The sequence below is a fragment of the Protobothrops mucrosquamatus genome, unplaced genomic scaffold (genome assembly GCF_001527695.2).
Source record: "Protobothrops mucrosquamatus isolate PMUCROS unplaced genomic scaffold, P.Mucros_1.0 scaffold4092, whole genome shotgun sequence".
In the NCBI taxonomy this organism is placed as follows: domain Eukaryota; kingdom Metazoa; phylum Chordata; class Lepidosauria; order Squamata; family Viperidae; genus Protobothrops; species Protobothrops mucrosquamatus.
Genome location: NW_015390022.1, coordinates 33,458 through 53,196, shown reverse-complemented (window position 1 = coordinate 53,196; position 19,739 = coordinate 33,458). Strand labels below are relative to the sequence as shown.

The 19,739-nt window shown below is 43.6% G+C and overlaps 1 protein-coding gene across 1 annotated transcript; it reads right to left on the bottom strand.

Annotated features, from left to right (window-relative positions):
* Positions 1–1,352: 1,352 nt before the first annotated feature.
* LOC107298566 (integrin alpha-L-like) lies at positions 1,353–19,536 on the bottom strand (the record flags this gene model as incomplete). The annotated part of the gene is made up of 14 exons (XM_015827942.2): positions 19,527–19,536; positions 18,291–18,408; positions 14,136–14,293; positions 13,147–13,211; positions 10,502–10,616; positions 10,125–10,255; positions 8,856–9,001; positions 7,874–8,018; positions 6,633–6,783; positions 5,271–5,338; positions 4,653–4,785; positions 3,407–3,555; positions 1,669–1,806; positions 1,353–1,556 (listed from the first exon to the last, which is right to left on the bottom strand). Coding segments are annotated over exons 1-14 (1,731 nt in total), but the record flags the coding sequence as incomplete, so codon positions are not given.
* Between the last annotated feature and the right edge of the window lie 203 nt (positions 19,537–19,739).

Below are 19,739 nucleotides of genomic sequence, written 5' to 3'. Positions count from 1 at the left end.
CAGAGAAGGAAATATTAAAAGGGCAGAAAAATATATTTCCTCAAAAGTATTTTAAAAACCAGAAACCAACTTTGGCTCCAAATCTATCTCTCTGGCCCAAGCAAGACCTAGCCCCATACAAATGCAGATATAAAACCATCAGAAAGTTGAAGCCAGAGCAATCAAGAAGACAAAGAGAAAATCTGCATGCCCCACCCAAACTCTAGGAGTCATTAGCCCCATCACCTGGGAAGCAGGATATGATAATAGGATTAAACCACAGATATCAAGGCCTAGAAAAGCACTCAGAAATATCCTCAAGGTTCATGCCACAGGAACAGGAAACTATTCCAAATAGGGCTGGAGGGGGTATAAAAACCTTCTACCCATGTGCTCAGTCTCTCTTCTCTCCTCTGCTCTTTCCTGAAGAACCATCTTTCTGCTTCTGCAATAAACTGTAACCTTCTTCCCAAAGCAGTCGCCATGTTTGCTTATTTATTCCCGGCTTGGATGAACCAGGATGAAGACTTACTTCTATCAGTTACTTTACAGAAATATCCATGTAGCTTCACTTTGGGGGCCTCTAGATACTCCCATGTAACACCTCTCCTGCGTGAGCTGCACTGGCTGCCGGTGGCCTTCCGGGTGCGCTTCAGGGTGTTAGTAACAACCTTTAAAGTGCTCCATGGCAATGGACCTAGGTATTTGCAAGACCGCCTCCTACCACATACCTCCCTTCGACCAGTCCGCTCCCACAGAGAGGGCCTCCTTAGGGTGCCGTCGGCCAGTCAATGCCGGCTGGCAACCCCCAGGGGGAGAGCCTTCTCTGTGGCAGCTCCTGCCCTCTGGAATGACCTACCCCCCGACCTACGTACAACTGCGGACCTGCGCCTTTTTCGCCGAGCCCTGAAAACTCATCTATTTCGTGCAGCCGGCCTGGCGTAGTCTTAATTAGGTTTTAGTATAGGTTTTTTATGGGGTATTTTAGAGCAGGCCTTTATTTATTTAATTTGATTTTAGAATAGATATTTATTGTGATTTTTATTATCGCCTGTTCACCGCCCTGAGTCCCGTAAGGGAGATAGGGCGGTATACAAATCTAAATAAACATAAACATAAACATAAACTGGAACAATATGGAAACACTTGACCATTGGTGTCTTCTGAGAGGCCTACAGCTCTAGCATTTAGTAGTGGTTTCTAATCCAGGTACTACTCTGATCTCACCTATTAGCTTTGGAGATCAGCAGCGAACAGGTGGGTGTGGCATTCTCACCTATTAGCTTTGGAGATCAGCAGCGAACAGGCGGGTGTGGCATTCTAGCAAATCTCTCAGGTGATACTAGCATGTAACATCATTGCTGTAGCCCTACCTGGCTATACTCTATCTGCAGAGTCTTCTCATGGCTGTTGTAGATGTAGACAGCTCCTCTCTCTTCATCCTCTAAGGGAGCTCCTATAGCCACGTCCATCAGTCCATCCCCATTGACGTCTGCCAGATCTGTGATGGCTGCTCCAAATCTGCCCAAGGGGTATCCTAAATTCCCATTAAATTCTCCAAGGAGAATGAGATTATCCTAGAAGGAAAAGGAATCTTTAGAGAGTGTTCACTCTCCAAATCTAGAATACAATGTGGGCATCTCACGGGTGTGTTGGATATGTATTGCCCTGCCCATTTTCATGCCTCACCTCTTCCCAGCCATATGCATAAACTCGGCCTCCTCTTGTTTCGGTGAAATATTGCGGGGCCCCGATAAGCAGCAGGTCTGTTTCTTGATCACCATCTATGTCCACAGCACAAAGCACCCCTCCAAAATATGACCCAGTCTGTAAAAGGGGTGTCAAAATGCATATAGTGAAAAGGCAGAACACCAGCACAGGATCCCCGATCATAGATCATAGACAGTTGATCTTTCTACGGTACTTTGAAATGATCACGTACATTTACGTTGTCTAACTAAGTCTGGCCTGTTTAAACATCTGAACACACTGTGGGTTTCAGTATATTACACCTGTTAATTGGCCAGTATTTGTAATCTTTCCCCTTGAATCTTCATCTGCAAAACCATCCCATCACCCCATCATCTCTCTCTCTCTCTCTCTCTCTCTCTCTCCCTCTCTCTCTCTTTCTCTGGGTACTCCATATTTAACCATTCCATGCACCTGAAGAAGTGAGCTACAGATGACAAAAGTCATACAATAAAATCCGCTACTCGGTGTTATCAGATCCCTTCTGATTTTTGCCATATTTAAATCCTGCTTCAGTGAAGTCATCTCCACACACAATATTCGTTGTCTTAAATGGGGCTGTCAGTTTTTTTTCTGATTTTTGACTACGAGAGACTTTGGGATTCTAGCTTAACTGCTCAGCCACTGCTCTTTACTAGGGAAAGAGAAGGAGAAGAATCTTGATTAGGTTTTCTTGGGCCACCATGACCATCCTTTTGCTATCAGGGTTTCCCAATCTTGGCAGTTTCCAGGTATACAGACTTCAACTCTTAGAATTCCAAAGCCAGACTAACCACTAAAGAGACTTCTGGGAGTTGAAGTCCATCGCCTTCTGTTTGCCAAGATTGGGAAACACTGGCCTAGTTCAGTGATGGCGAACCTTTTAGAGACCGAGTGCCCAAACTGCAACCCAAAACCCACTTATTTATCGCCAGGTGCCAGGTGGGCATGGCCCACTTGGTGGGCATGGCTGTGGTCATGGCAGACTGGTTGGGTGTGGCCAAGGTGGGCGTGGTCACTTCGATGTTGCTCGTGGAGAGGATGCCTGTGGGGGCCGGGCAGGGTTGAGGGAGATCCAGGAGGTCTCTGGCAGGTGGGGCAGTGAGCAGGAGGCTCATCCTGTGGGGTGAGGTGAGGCAAGGCGAGATAGGGTGGGGGTGCCATTGTCGCAGGGCAAGGCGAGGCAGGGGCCGGGGCGGCTGCTGCCTGACACCATCGGCCCCCGCACACACAGAGGCCAGCCAGCGCATGAGGGCCCCTTGACCGGCACACTCTGGGGCTCCACAGTCCACCACCAGCCTTTCAGAGAAGTCGCCTCTGAGCTGGACGGCCGGCCAACTGCTGAGGAGGCGATGCAGTGGGTCGTGCCTGGGAAAAGGAGAGCATGTGAGGCCAGGAGGGATGGGACGGGGGGGGGGGAGGCAAACCAGCCATGCTGGGATGCATCCGACCATGTGGGACCTCGGCGAGTTAGCGGGTGGCCGGTTGAAGAGGGACGGTTGCCATCTCTGGGGCATGGTGCCCACAGAGAGGGCTCTGAGTGCCGCCTCTGGCACATGTGCCATAGGTTCGCCACCACTGGCCTAGTTCTAGTAATGATGGTAGGCAGCAGTGGACCAAAATATCTAGAAAGCTCCTTATGACTAGAAGACCTTCAAAGTTTCAACCTTATGATTATGTGATTCTTTTTTTTCTTTACCTGTTCCCCTTTAATTTCTTGCTTTAATGTCCAGTTCTGAGTTTTGGCGTCAACCTCAAATAAGAGGACCCTTCCCAAATGTTGGTATCGAGGGGCACCAACAGCGTAGAACTCTTTCTGACGATGCTGGAGAAATGCGAGTGTATACCCTGGGAAGGTTAAAAACATATAGATGGAAATCCCACAGAAGGTTAGGCCAATCTTTCTCCACTTTGGAAGCATTAAGATGTGTGGACATCAACTCCTAGAATTCATGCTGACTGGGGAATTCTGGGAGTTGTAGTCCATAGATTTTCAAGCTGCCAAGGTTAAGATACACTGGGTTAGGCTGAGGGCCTTCTGCACAACAAAGCAGCTTATTAATACCACTTTACAATGCCTTGGTAAGGCCACACTTGGAATACTGCATCCAGTTTTAATCACCATGATGTAAAAAAGATACTGAGACTCTAGAAAGAGTACAGAGAAGAGCAACAAAGATGATTAGGGGACTGGAGGTTAAAACATATAAGGAACGGTTGCTGGAATTGGGTATGTCTAGTTTAATGAAGAGAAGGACGAGGGGGGACATGATAGCAGTGTTCCAATATCTCAGGGGCTGCCACAAAGAAGAGGGAGTCAAGCTATTCTGGAAAGCACCTGAGGGCAGGATAAGAAGCAACGGATGGAAACTAATCAAGGAGAGAAGCAAACTAGAACTAAGGAGAAACTTCCTGACAGTTAGAACAATTAACCAGTGGAACAACCTGCCTCCAAAAGCGGTGAATGCTCCAACACTGGAGGTTTTTAAGAAGAGACTGGACAGCCATTTGTCTGAAATGGTATAGGGTTTCCTGCCTGAGCAGGGGGTTGGACTAGATGACCTCCAAGGTCCCTTCCAACTTTATTACTACTACTACTACTACTATTGTTGTTGTTGTTGTTGTTGTTGTTGTTATAAGACTACCTGCATTCATATTTGTGAATAATTTGAAATGTATCTGTACATTTAACAAGAAGTAACCACAAGATTGAAATAGAAGCTTGACTCATAACCCTCCGTTCCATAGGAAAGATAGCTGTATATATATCCCAATTCTATACGATAAGCAAAAGCACAACAAAAACTAACCCCAGTTTGTACAAACATCCAGATCCACCCTCCATAAACTGGCACCCAGAATGACCACGATCCTTAGCCAACATATTATGATGGATGGGGAAGAATGGTCCAGATTATATTGGGATGATGGCATCCCCTACTCACCCAAGTAGGCCCCTTCCATCTCTTTCCGGACTGAGGGAGTTGTGATGAATCTTTCACCGGCAAAATCCTTCTGCTGCTCCAGAATGCCCCCAGCCCAGTTGTCAGCACCCACAGCGCCAAGAATCACCCGATCCTGCAGACCAAAAGATCTTGTTTTTACAAAGGCAGATCACCAGGAAGCAGAGATGGCAACCTTATAATGTGCTCATCTGGAAGTGTTCTCAGCCTTGATTTGCCCTTAAAAACAAATGTTTCAGGGATGATGAATCCATACCCGTGTTTCTCAACCTTGACAATTTTAAGATGTATGGACTTCAATTCCCAGAATTCCCCAGCCAGTAAGATCTGGTCGTGTGATCAGAATTCAGGTACTTGGCAACTGGCATGTATTTACGATAGTTACAGTGTCTTGAGGTCACATGATCGCCATTTTCAACAGTGGTTGTTAAGTTTAGCTTAAACACTGTGGCAAAAAAAGTCATAAAATCAGGGAAAACTAATTTAACAAACATCTTGCTTAGCAATGAAAATTCTGGTCCCAATTGAGGTCATATGTCAAGGACTACTTGTAAATTGTTTTTGGGGGGTGATGGGGCCTTTCCAATCCTTCAGCCTCACCTGGGATATATCCGCGCTGAATCCACTGGATGACAATTCCAGATGGAAGGATCTGCTGTCACTGGTACCTGTCATGAAGAAAGATGGGAAACAATATTTCATTTGGGGGGGGGCAATTTCACAAGGGGTGAGAAATTAATATTGCTGTAATATATTAATTAGTAATAATTACTGATTGATATTAATATTCAACTAGTGGGGATTATATATGTGTGTGTGTGTGTGTATGTATATGTATGTATGTATGTATGTATGTTAGGGTTTTTTAATGCACTTTTTAAATACCTTGTATGTTTTGTGGGTTTTTTTATCTTTATTTGGAAGAAAAAAAATTGAAGTTTTCTATTCGTATTTTGCATTTTAACTTTTTTTTGAATAAAATAAAAATAGAACATGAAGAAAAATAGGAGGGAGGGATGGCAGAGGCATTTGCACAAACCTTTGCCCCCTCCCATCCCAGAAAACGTGGGATCTGAGTAAGAAAAAACATATATGGGGTATTGCTTGCTCATGTCCACATAGACAAATCCAATTTAGAGATTTGATGGCCTACATCGCCAATCCAGTGGTGGGATTCAGCCGGTTCGCACTACTTCGGCAGAACCGGTAGCTAATTTTTTGTTGTCCAGGCCCAGGATGGACTTCCGGAAGCGGCATCCACACAGAGAACTGGTTGTTCATATATTTGAATCTCACCACTGCACCAATCCCATATACAGATATGGAAAATGACCAGGTGGGAGGGGGTTCTGAATGCATTAACCTCTCACTGTGCTACACCAGCCAAGGTATTTGTGGAATAAATGAAAGGATGGGGACTAGGCCAGAGGCTCTGATGTTATAAAAGACAGAACATTTACCAATTATTTTTTCAAGGCCACTGATAAAGTCCTTGGAAAATCTGCCTGCCAAGAACTATCTTAGAAGCTCCAGACATGTTGGCAAAGCACATATATTGGAAGGCTCTAATGCAGGGCTCTCCAAACTGGGCAACTCCAAGACTTGTGGACTTCAGCTCCCATCTAGTTGAGGAATTCTGGGAGTTGAAGTCCACAACTCTTAAAGTTGCCAAGTTTGGAGATCCCTGCTCTAGTGGATAGGAAGAGCGGCACCATCCAGATCCATAGAGAACATCTTCCCAGATTCACAAACTATTATTGCTAGTAGAAATATAATCTAAATACTTCTGGAGAGCATCAACACGAGGAAGGCGGTAAGTACACAGCTCTACACAAGGTCCCCATTTGTCAGGTTTTTTTAATATCAAATTTGAAACGCAATTAAGACTCTGTTTTAAAAACAGACTGAGGTAGCATTTTCCCCTCAATCTCTCCCTGGAGACACCCGGTGGGCCCGACTTACCTTCAATGGCAAAGATATTAGACTGGAGATCATTGAAACTGTCTTTGAGCTGATCAAAGCTGGCAAGAATTTTAAAAAATTGATTTGTGGGTTCTGAGGCAATCCGTTTGAGATTCCTTTGGGACTCAGGTTCATTAAGGTGATTCCCAATCTGGAGAGACAAGGAAGGAATTATTAAGATAATATTTTGCATGTCTATAGTCAGTCTTTAAAAACGTCGAACTGCAGAAAAAGGAGAGAACAATAAGGAGGTGGGAAGCAGTAAAGAATCAAGTACAGGTAGTCCTTAACTTACAACAGTTCATTTAATGACCATTTGAAGCTACAACGGCACTGAAAAGGTGACTTATGACCATTTTTCACACTTATGACCGTTGCAGCATCCCCATGGTCCTGTGATTTACATTTGGACGCTTGACCACTGGTTCATATTTATGGCGACGGTTGCAGTGTCCCAGAGTCACGTGATCCTCTTTTGCGACCTTCTGACAAGCAAAATCAATGGGGAAGTCAAATTCATTTAACAACCGTGTTACTAATTTAACAACTGCAGTGATTCACTTAACAATTGTGGCAAGAAAAGTCGTAAAACGGGGCAAAACTCACTTAACAAATTTCTCACTTAGCAACACAAATTCTGGGCTCAGTTGTGGTGGTATGTCAAGGACTACCTGTACATGAACATTTGTTACATATGGGTAGTCCTCGACTTACAACCATTTGCTTAGCAACTGTTCGAAGCTACAACAGCACTGAAAAAAGGGACATATAATGATCCTTGCATTTATGACTGTCACAGCATCTCCAGGTCACATGATCCAAATTTGGGCACTTGGCAACTGGGATGTATTCGCAATGGTTGTAGCATCCCGGATCATGTGATTCCCAGCCGGCTTCCAAGAAGCAAAATTCATGGAGGAAGCCATTAATTACCAAACATAGCAAAAAAGGTCATAAAATCAGGCACGGTTCACTTAATTTGCCTAGCTGAGCAACAGAAATTCTGGTCCCAGCTGTTGTTATAAATCGAGGACTATCTATACGCAGACAGGTATAGAATTAACTTTTATTAATGCCTGAAAAATATCTGATCTTATTAATTAAAATACGTTTCTTCACTTTTCTCCTTTTAAGCTACTTTTTACATGTTAACATTAACATAGCATATAAGGTAGATCTCTTCAACACTGCTTGGTGGTTCTGTTCATTAGCCAGATGGGCAACACCTTTGGATACTTTACCCCAATGATTAGGCGCAAAATGTTCTTTTTCTTGACAGCTTCTATATGTCCCCTGTCCCTGTCTGAGGCGTCCCCATCCGTGATAATGACAATCACTTTGTTTGCTTCTTTTCGCGTGCCACGTTCGGGAATGAAGACTTCGTTTCTGCCACCAGCAAACACAGGAATTATTATCTAAACCAGTGTTTCTCAAACTTGACAACTGGGTGTTGTAGTCCACACATTTTGCAATTGACCGGTTTGAGAAACCCGGATCTAAACCAAGGAAAATGAGGAGTGCACTTTAATTATTGGTACTTGAAGGCACATGTATAACGTCAAACATGCATTTGGCCTCTAGCAGTCTTGCCATAATTTGATCCTTCAGGCTAAAACTATGCTAACACAACCAAGGCTGTCTGCTAGGATGAATTGAGGTTAAGGCTACTATTTATGGAAGGTATCTAATTTGGAAAGCTGTATCAGCTGAAAGCTAATACAGGTAGTCCTTGACTTACAACTATTCGTTTAGTGACCATTCAAAGTTACAACAGCACTGAAAAAAGTGAGTTATGACCATTTTTCACACTTTTGACCGTTGCAGCCTCCCTATGGTCACGTGATCAAAATTTGGATGCTTGGCAACTGGCAACCATTTCATCCTGGTGGGAATATCAGAACTAGGAATGCCCTCCAGCTTCCCACTATTCTAACCAGAGATTGGAAACATTATTTTACTACAATAAACCAGCTTTGAGCAACGTGCCAGAGTGCATTAGACAAAATGTAATTTCAAATTGTGGTTAAAACCCTCTGGCTACTCCAATTTAATGCACATTCCATATCTGGATATCCTGCTTGATTAATCACTATGTTTCTATGCAATTGTGATCTAAATCTTTAGAAAAGACACAGTATCTTAAATCGCCAACTTGATCGGATCTTTTCTCAAGTTGCCCTTCCCCACCCAACCTCCTGCCACCAAAAGGAAAACTTTACTTACGCCACAAATTTGATAGCTTTGAAGGTGTTTGTTATTTGCTCGGCATGTACGACATTGGCCAAGAGTTTTTCAGGATTTGGATTACTGGTATAGTTGTTAAAATCAAATTCGAGTTTGGCATCCTCTGAAAACTGCACGGCCGCAAACTGGAAGGGTGGAAAGAGAAAGAGACTGGGATTAATGGCACGGCTGGGAAGGTCTTCTGCAAAACACAGCACGTCTCTCATTGCCAAAGTGGTCGAAAGAAAGGGTGCTGTTGAAAATCATTAATCTTAATCTTAATCTGGAGTCAGCACAGAATCTTGAAAACCACAAGAAGAATTTCCCAGCCCTGATTATAATTAAGTCAACCTCCTTAATTAAGGCAGAATCGTTCTGAATGATTTTCTTGTCAACGTCTCATAAGTTGCCCTTTATGAAATCAGAGTCAACAGACCCACTTTCTGCCTGTGGATCCATAATTACAACAGTGCAGCAGAAATGGGGGGGGGGGTCCGACCTCAAGTTCCTTCCTTCCTTCCTTCCTTCCTTCCATCCATTCATCCATCCCTTCCTCCCCCCTGGTTCTGGATCCTGATGGGCTGGACTGGGGATCAGGAGTCCATGTCATTATCCAGAAGGCTCTGGAGACTGTCCCCCAATGCCATGACCTGTGTCCAGGAGATATTCTTTTGGTGGAAGGTTCAGTCTTTCCAGAGCTTGGCTGCAGAATGAGTAAGGTTTGATGACTTGCAGCGGACATCTAAAGGTAAACAGGACAAAGCTACCATGCTAATGCCCAATATCTGTCTTTTCTGTGTGTTCTCCTTCCTTCCTTCCTTCCTTCCTTCCTTCCTTCCTTCCTTCCTTCCTTCCTTCCTTCCTTCCCTCCCTCCCTCCCTCCCTCCCTCCCTCCTACAGTATTGTGTGAATTCATAGAAGAGACAAATTAATGTTTTTAATGGTTATGTCCTCTGATATACCAAGTCAGCCTAAACATTTTCAGGCAGGAGTAAAGATATAATCTTCCGAGGAAAGAAGGAAGGAAGGAAGGAAGGAAGGAAGGAAGGAAGGAAGGAAGGAAGGAAGGAAGGAAGGAAGGAAGGAAAATGAGAGAGGGAGGGAGGGAGGGGAAGAAGGAAGGAAGGAAAATGAGGGAGGGAGGGAGGAGTGGAAAGAAGGAAGGAAGGAAAATGAGGGAGGGAAGGAGGAGTGGAAAGAAGGAAGGAAGGAAGGAAGGAAATAAATTTCTCCATGGCAATTACATGGTACTCAGTAAGTAGACCTTACATGTACAGAACTATTCCACAATTCTTTCATGACGTCAATCATGAACTCCTTGATAGTCAAGAACTCAGATGTTTTCATGCTTGCCGACCCGTCAAAAAGAAACACCAGGTCCACTTTTCCTTTCAGGCATTCTGTGGGATGAAACAAAAGAAAGAACAACTCAGGTGAAAAAAGGGCAGTTGGGATTTCCAGGCTGTGAGGAACTTCCTGTTGATGGTGGGCCAAAAATTAGATTGACCTCCAGATAAGGACATATGTGAAGCTGAACAGAAACTAAACTGGATTCAACTAAATATTCTTCAGGTGTTTAATAACGCCTTTCCTCTGTCATATTAACTATTACAATTAAAATTTTTAATAATAACGAATCTCCTTACTTTGATATCCTGTTGTTATGTTCTTGGGGTTTTGCAGTTTGGTGTTAAACAGGTAGCAGATTCCACTTACATAAAGATTTTTGTCACAGTGTTGTTCAACGCCTGGCCCACATGCCTGCAGAGAGAAAGTTTTACTGTTCCTATTGTCATCAAGAAAGTGAAGGAAACTGGAGACAAAGAAGTGCAGAGGTTAGTGGCCATATTAAAAGCAAAAGGGATGTTGGGAATCTCGGAAAAGGGATCCAGAAGAGCAATGAAGATCATCAGTCCAGGATGAGCCATTCCTATCACCTAAAATGTATTTCCTTAAATGGGTACCTTTTAGAGATTTTTGGGGGATTGTAACCCCAGCAGAGATTCTGAAGACCCAACCCATCTAGAGGTTGACAAGTTGGAGAGGTCTAAGCTAAATTAAATGAAATAGTCCACCTTTGGCCCTGAGCAGAATGCTGATATAATGGATGGAGCAGACCTTCTCAGGTGCGACCCCCTTCTCTCTAGAACTCAGAAATATGCTTGGCTTTCTAATTCTTGGTCTTCTGGAAGTTTCTGAACGGTTTTCATTTTGGAAACATTTTTGATTGTTCTAATGCTTAGTGAGATTAGAGCAGCCATCAGATGTTATATTTGCTTATGTTGATTTGGGGGAGTACTTGGTGTTCTCTAAGCTTGCTTTCCTTCCTGCAGACTTTTCATCACCAGGCTGAAGAACATCATCAATGCAGGGAGGACTAGAGTTGGCCCTTTATAGGTGGTATCTTGTCCTATCAACCTTGATTGGGGTGTTGCTTCTTCCCTAATTGCTTTTGGGGTAGGCATCATCTCTTCTTTGATTATTCTTGTTCATTTGGTGCGTCCCTTAATAGGTGTGGAATGAAAAAGGATGTCTATGGACATTCCCAATCATCCAGGTCATGGTTGTCCCAAAGGTGCTTTTTCAAGAGGCAACTGGACTTCCTTTGTTTTTCCTTGAAGATATTTTGCTTCTCATCCAAGAAGCTTCTCCAGTTCTGAGTCAGAACTGAGTCAAAACTGAAGAAGCTTCTTGAATGAGAAGCAAAGAAAGTCCATTTGCCTCTTGAAAAAGCACCTTTGGGACAATGAAGAAGGATGTGAACCTACTAAAGAATCCCAAAGAAAAACCTACAGGAATTCTCTGATATTTGTGAATTAGGCTTGGTCTAAGTCTAAGATGTTTACGCTTCTCGTTTGAAATTGTGGTTGAACATGTCATTGTGTTGTGAAATTAAGGAGTTTTTATTGTGTCTCCTGACTGTCAGTTGATGTTCGTGCATGTATTCTCTCAATTTTCTACATAATGGTTTTCACTGTCCTTCCACTTGTAGATGACTCCTGTTATGTCTTCCTTGGCTGTGGGCCTTTGGGTTGCTTAGGATAGTCTGGATAGATCTTGTTGGTTTATGGGCTATCGTGATACCTAGGATTATATGGTGGAAGCTTCAAAGAGATATTTTTCATATAGGGTAGATGTATTCCTTTCATGGTTAGGAATTTGGGTAGTTATTGGATGCATGGATAAAACTTTTTGATGAAGTTATAAGGATATCGTCTACTTCTGCTTTTTGGAATTCTGGATTATTGCATTGTTTTCACTTGGCAGTAGAGAGATTTTACATAGCTTCTCTTATGTACTATTGGGCTGTTGCTGTGCCACTTGAGCACTTGATCAATGTGAGTTTTGCAGCACATTTGGGTTCATTGTTTCCCATAGTTTTCCTTATATGTGCAGGAAGACTCATTTCTTGTTGCTCTCTCTGTTCTGAATCTGATTCCATGAAAGGAATTACTGGTGGTTTTATCTTTTTTGATAATGAGGAATGCGCTAGTCACACAACTGAGATTGTGGATATGGGACTGGACTGGATAGATCATATTCCTGATTGTGTCAGTAAGATTATTGTTTCTAAATATTCCATCACTGGTTTTTGCTATGAATCCTGAAATGGGCGATCCTCTGGATATTCCTTTGCTCTGTTTGTGTATCTGTAGATTATGAGAGAGACAGTAAACTTCAAAAGTCTGCGTGTTTCAACGTTTGTGTGTTCTGATAAGAATAGAATAGAATAGAATAGAATAGAATAGAATTCTTTGTTGGCCAAGTGTGATTGGACACACAAGGAATTTGTCTCCGATGCATAAGGTAAGCTCTCATTGTACACACATACAACAACAAAGTGATAGATCAGAGATCGTAAATCATAGTTACAATCATTAATCATAAAGTACAAACAACAAGTGATAAATCATAAGATGTCAATAAATCATATCATAATCATAAGATACATAAGGCTTTATGGGTGTTCTTCTAGGTTTGGGACTGAAGATTTGGGGGAGACTGTTATTTGAGATTCTTGACTACTCAGAATAATTTGTTTTTCACAACACATGAACTAATTAACCACCAAAATAATTCCCAGCACAAGTTTGATCAAAATATATGGAAGCCGAGTAAATACTTATCTGCAAGAAATTTTGCCTCCATTGTCATTCATGTTCACTTAAATACAGCTTTTCTTCCAACATTGATTCAGGGATGAGAAGCAATTTTAAAGATCTGTCTCTGCCTGTCAGAAAGCAGCTTAAACCCCTGCCCAACTTTATCCTCCCTTCTAGAGCAAACTCACAATCATTTTATTTCCCTGTATATTGCTTGCCAGGGTCATGCCGAGATGGGGTATTGGAGAATTCTCTGCAAAAAGAGAGCAAGAGAAAGAGATTGATTGGTTAATGCTGAAGGAAATATTACCTAAATTTCCTCCTTACAGGTAGTCCTCGACTTATGACCACAACTGGGAACAGAACTTTCATTGCTAAGCGAGGTGGTTTTAAGTGAGTCGCGCCTGGGTTGTTTGTTTTTTTTGCTACAGTTATTAAGTAGATCACTCCGTTTGTTAAGTGAACTACACGGTTGTTAAGCAAATTTGGCTTCCCTCATTGAGTTTGCTTGTGGGAAGTCAGCTGGCAATCACATAATGCCGGCACACTGCAACCGTCACAAATATATGCTGATTGTCAAGCGTCCAAATTTTGATCACATGACCCCAGGGATGCTGCGACGATTCTAAATGTAAGGACAGGTCATAAGTCACTTTTTTCAGTGCTGTTGTAACTTCAAACAGTCGCTAAACAAATGGTTGTAAACCGAGGACTATCTGTATCCATAGATATTAATCCTTTAGGTCAGTTTCAGAATATTTCACCCAGCCTCTGAGCATATCCTTCTCTTCTCCTGCTTTCTCCTCACAGATGCGTAGAGGCATCCTACAATCATGACTGCAGGTCTTAGCACTTAGCAATAGCACTTAGACTGATATACCGCCTTCACAGTGCTTTACAGCCCTCTCTAAGCGGCTTTACAGAGTCAGCATATTGCCCCCAACAATTTGGGTCCTCATTTTACCGACCTCGGAAGCACGGAAGGCTGAATCAACCTTGAGCCATTCAGGATTAAACTGCTGGCAGTTGGCAGAGTCAGCCTGCAATACTGCATTCTAACCACTGCGCCACCCTGGCATCTCCACCTTTTGGAAAATCATGGCCTTTCTCTGCCATTGTAGCCTTCAATGGGCCTTTTACTCACAGCCATGGAGAATTTAGAAATCCTTCATTTTACCCTGGAATGGGATGTCCTTGCAGTCTTTGCTCTTCAAAGTACATTGGTACACTTTGCCTGTGGAGTTCTGCTCCCCTGGAGCTCCCACAATGACTCTGGAAGAGAATAAATAGAGGAGGTGGGATAATATTGATAGGCCATGTGCTGTAGGGCCATTCCTGTGAAAATGCAAGGTGAGGTCAATGGGGAAGCCAGATTCACTTAACAACCATATTACTAATTTAACAACTGCAGTGATTCACTTAACAACTGCGGAAAAAAGGTCATAAAATGGTGCAAAACTGTCTTGTTTAGCGACAGAAAATTTGGGCTCAATTTCAGTCGTAACTCGAGGACTACCTGTATAAGATGGAGGAAGAGAGGTAGCACAATCAGACTTGATATAAAAGAGAAACTTGCAAGTCTGATTGTGCCACGTCTCTTCCTCCATCTTATTTATTTATTTTTATTTATTAAATTTATTAAATTTATACAGGTAGTCCTCGAGTTACGACCGAAATTGAGCCTGATCCTACCGTGGGACAGAAGTTTGGCCATGCGATCAGCACTTCTTTAAGCCTGCCTGGTTTCCTGCCAACCCCTTCACCGGATGGCAGCACTTAGCTCTACTTGATGGAAGAGCCCAGAAACTGGTGCTTTGTGACCATGTCCTTCAATGGGGAAGTTGCACCATCTGAATTCCTGCCGATCGTATTGCTCTAAAGGGGAACCCTTCCCTCAAAATAATAGGTATCCATTTTACTTCCTTCCCTATTCCACTATTAGTTTTTACTCTCACTTCCTCAAAACTAGGGTGGTAGAAGGTAGGAAACGCGAAAACAAAAAGGGAACCTGGTTGGAAATAACCACTTTACTCCTAGCTACAAATAAATACAGAATAAACATGCCCTGAAACGGGGTTCAAACTGAGGACTGGGGAAAATAACAAGCATGAATATAGCGTCCAATTTACAGGAAACTAACTTGGAGCCAACTAGTGCTTGTAGGCCGTATCTGAATGGGCCAAATCCAGTTCCATTGAAATCTCATTCAAACAATGTAGTTGTCAACAGACGTCTGGACAAGTTACTAACAGTAGCTCAAGTAGTCCTCGATTAACAACTACAATTGAGCCCCAAATTTATGTTGCTAATCACGACATTTTACAACCTTTTTGCCACAGTTATTAAGAGAATACCTGCAGTTGTTAAGTGAATCATTTGGTTATTATGTGAATCTGGTTTCCCCCACTGATTTTGCTTGTCGGAAGCTGGCTGGGAGGGTTACAAATGGGGATCACATGACCTGGGGACAGTGCAATGGTCCTGCATACATGCCAGTTGCCAAGCAACTGGTCATTTGGCCATAGGGATGCTGCAACGGTGATGTGTGAAAACGGGTCGTAAGTCACTTTCTTCAGTGCCATTGTAACTTCAGTCATTAAACGAATGGTTGTAAATTGAGGACTACCTTGCACTCTTGATGGGGGCATGCTCTAATCACAACTTAGGGTGGAACTGGGAGCCAGGACAGCCTTGACCTAGCTGTAGTTGGGACATCAGATACAGCACTACAAGGACGCCTCTACAAGATGCCCTCAGGGCAGTAAGCTGGGTCCTCATAGCCACTTGGATGGACTACAGGCAGTCCTCGACTTGCAACCACAACTGGGACCAGAACTTCCATTGTTAAGCAAGGCAGCTGCTAATTGACTAGTGCCTGATTTTACAACCTTTTCTTGCCCCAGTTCTAAGCAAAATCCTGTTAACTAGGTTATCTGAGGGACCATCTCTTGCTGGTCACATCCACCTGACCCACCAGAGAGGGGAGCTGGCAGGACCCAAAAGAAGGGCCTTCTCTGTGGTGGCTCCCTTCCTCTGGAATATCTTCTCTCCGGAAATTAGCCTGGCCCCCACTCTGACACTCTTTCATAAGGCCCTGAAGACGTGGTTCTGCCAGCGGGCCTAGGGAACCCAGAGCGGGATGGAGCCCTTTAAATGGCTGGTATGAGTGTGTGTGTGTGGGGGGGGGGGGCTGAGGGGCTATTATTTTTTTATTATTTTTTTAATTTTTATTTCTTTTATATTGTGTTTTTATTTCCTCTAAGCCGCTTTGAGTCACTGTGAGTGAGCAGGCGGCAATATAGATTTTCCAAACAAACAAACAAACAAACAATTTGGTCATTAAATGAGTCGGGCTTCCCCCATTGACCTTGCCTGTCAGAAGCTGGCTGGGAAGGTTGCAGTTGGCAATGACATGACCCGGAGAAGCTGCAACCGTGTTAGTTGCCAAGAATCCAAACTTCAATCGTGTGTTTGTGGAGGTGCGGCCATGGTCGTAAGACTGAGGACTTGTCGTAAATCAGTACAACAGTCGCCGAATGGCCGTAAGTGGGGGACTACCTGTACTGAATTGTAACGTACTCTTTGGAGATGATCCGGAAGTTACCACTGTACAAAATGCAGTACCCGGAGTTGTGACAAAGCAACGCCGTGAGGCTGACAGCGACACCTATTTTGAAGCCGCTGGTTGTCAGTCAGCTTCCGAGATGTTGAGAGATCACAGCTTCACTGTATTTTCAGGTGGACAAGCGTTAGAGAGACAGGCAAAGGCTTTTCTTACAAAGCCAACCTACACACTGAATTACAGGGACTTCACTGATACAGGCAGACTTATGAAGGCTCAGAAGAAGCCATGTGATTATAATTAAGCAACTCTGTGACTTTCTTATCTTCAACCATCTCTGCTTCCGATGTAGAGAATTCTCACCCCCTGCAACTAACGTTCTGCGTATGTTGTCTTTCCTCTCCTATTCTTGGTGTCTGGTGTTAATGCTGCAAACACCCCTCAGAGAGGGTCTCCCTTCTTTGCCCAATGACTCTAACAGCTGTTAAAGCATTAAAAACTTGACTAGCCAAAAGGATGCCAGTTCTACTTCCCCCACCTCACCCCAATAATTAGAGGAACCCCAACCACAAAGATTCATCCAATAGGACAGTGGTGGCGAACCTAGGGCACTCGTGCCAGAGGCGGCACTCAGAGCCCTCTCTGTGGGCACACGCGCCGTTGCCCCAGCAGAGTTCGCCAGAGTAGCGAGCACGTGGCGTTTGGAAGCGACAGGGCAGGAAGTGAGCGAGCAAGCGGCGTCGCCCCTCCCCGGGGATGCCATGCTCACCCAATCTGCTGTGACCACTGCAGCCACGCCCACCCAGTGGGCCACGCCCCCCACCCTCCCTGAGGGCACCACAATGCTGATGCAGCCCTGGCACTTTGCGATAAATAAGTGGGGTTTTGGGTTGCAGTTTGGGCACTCGGTCTCTAAAAGGTTCGCCGTCACTGCAATAGGCGAATTTCTCCCCCAAAACCTGGCAGTCCTCGACTTACGACCATAATTAGGACCGGAACATTCTTTGTTAAGTGGTGTGGTTGTTAAGTGAGGGGTCACATGACAACACCCGATGTTATAACTGTTTTTTTTGCCCTCGTCGTTAAGCGAGACGTCACGTGACTGTGACTTGAAACTTTCTGCCGGCTTCCCCATTGATTTTGCTGGTTGGAAAGCAGCTGGGCAGGCTGCAAGCGGCAAGAACGTGACTCTCGTATGCTACAAGCACCATAAACATTTGCCAAGCACCCAAATCACGATCTGGTAACTGCAGGTAGTTCTCGACTTACGACCACAATTGAGCCCAACGTTTCTGTTGCTAAGCAAGACATTTGTCAAGTGAGTTTTACTCCATTTTACAACTTTTCTTGCCAGTGACTAACAAAGTTGTTAAGTGAATCTGGCTTCCCCATTGACTTTGCTTGTCAGAAGGTCCCAATAGGGGGGGTCACAGGACTCGGGGACAATATAACCGTCACAAATATGAGTCAGTTGACAAGCGTCCGGATTTTGATCACAGGACCATGTGGGATGCTGAAAGTATGAAAAACAGTCATGAGTCACTTTTTTCAGGGCCGCTGTAACTTTGAACCGTCGCTATATGAACTGTTGTAAGTCGAGGACTACCTGTACAGGGACGTTCTAACAGTCGTAAGTGCAAGGACCATTTGTAAGTCACTTTTCTCAGCGCCATTGCAAATTCGAACGGTCACTAAACAAATGGTCATAAGTTGAGGACTGCGATATACTGAATGTGGGAACGAGGGTGGTTTTTTGGGGGGGGGAGCTACCTTGCTGCAGAGCCTTTCCCAAGTTGGAGGACCTGATAGCCAAAGTGCTTGCTGTGGTTTGATGAGAAGAGAATCGCTGGAGAAGGATCGATGTTGTAGCCCAACGATCGCGGGGGGCCTGTAAAAAGAAGAGGGGCCGTCTTTATTTAAGGTACAGTAGAGAAAGAAGAATAAATACAGTACAGGCAGTCCTTGACTTAACGATCATAATAGAGCCTGCTCATCACAGCTGTAAGTCAGGACACTCATAAATCCGATTTTACAAACTTTTTTGCATTGATCATTAAGCAAATGGCGTAGTGACTAAATGAACCTATGGTTCTCTATGGCAGGTGGTTTTTGCAGAAAACTGGAAGTAACTGCTGGTTTTTGTCAAAACCCTCATCAAGATCCTGCAAATGACTGTAAATGTGACCTGGTTGCCGAAAAAAAGGCTACAAAGCTGTTTTTTAAAATAATAATAATAATAATAATATATTAATTATTATTATTTGCATCTCAAAGTACAGGGTTCTTATTCAAAAAATTTCCTGGCCTGCTGAGTTAGCCTTTCTTATGAATCTGGAGCAGAGAAGAAATTGATTTTTTAAAAAAAAGCTTAATCACATTTGCTCTTTTCTGAAAAGAATAAGATCCTAAACATAGGCTTCCTGCTGTGAATACTAAAGAAAGGCACCTATTAATTTCAGAATCTGTTCAAGCATACGAAGATGCTTCGTCTGAAAGGTTAACTCAATGTGGGTGGTAGTTATTTAAAACAGATACTGGAATTCTCATAAAATCATCAGAAACGTGTTACTTGTCACTGACCACATTGGCCCAATTGTGGCGAAAGAAATGCTGATCTAAGTGCAATTATATGCTCCCTCACTATGAAAAACAACTTTAAAATACACTATCTTGTCTGTCAAAACAGAAAAAAAAATCCCCCAAGATTCAGATTGTCCTACACTACCATTTTTGTTCTCCAAAGACTCAGAGTATTTTTAGATCAAGCCCCGAGTGTCCTCACTAAGACCAAAGTTGAATTCATGGATGGTACATGACATCACTCACACTGCTCCGTGGTCAGGGGTAGGCAACCGTGGCTCTTTTATGACTCGTGGACTTCAACTCCCAGAATTCCTGAGCCAGCATGGCTCAGCTTGGAAACCTCTCCCTTTTCCCTCAGCATGGCTGGCTCAGGAATTCTGGGAGTTGAAGTCCACAAGTCATAAAAGAGCCACGGTTGCCTACCTCTGTCCATGGTAATCAAAAGTTGAGTGTGAAAAATCAGCATCCAGCCATTCCTCTACCCTCCTGCCCATTCGTGGTCTGTTTTATTTGGCCATCACAATCAAAGTTAAGTTGAAAAGCTGACAAGGTTCCATTCTTCCACTTAATTTATCGAAACTTCAGTGAAAGGTAAGCGCGAAAATATTGTAGGTTTGCGTGGAAAGAAGAGAGAGC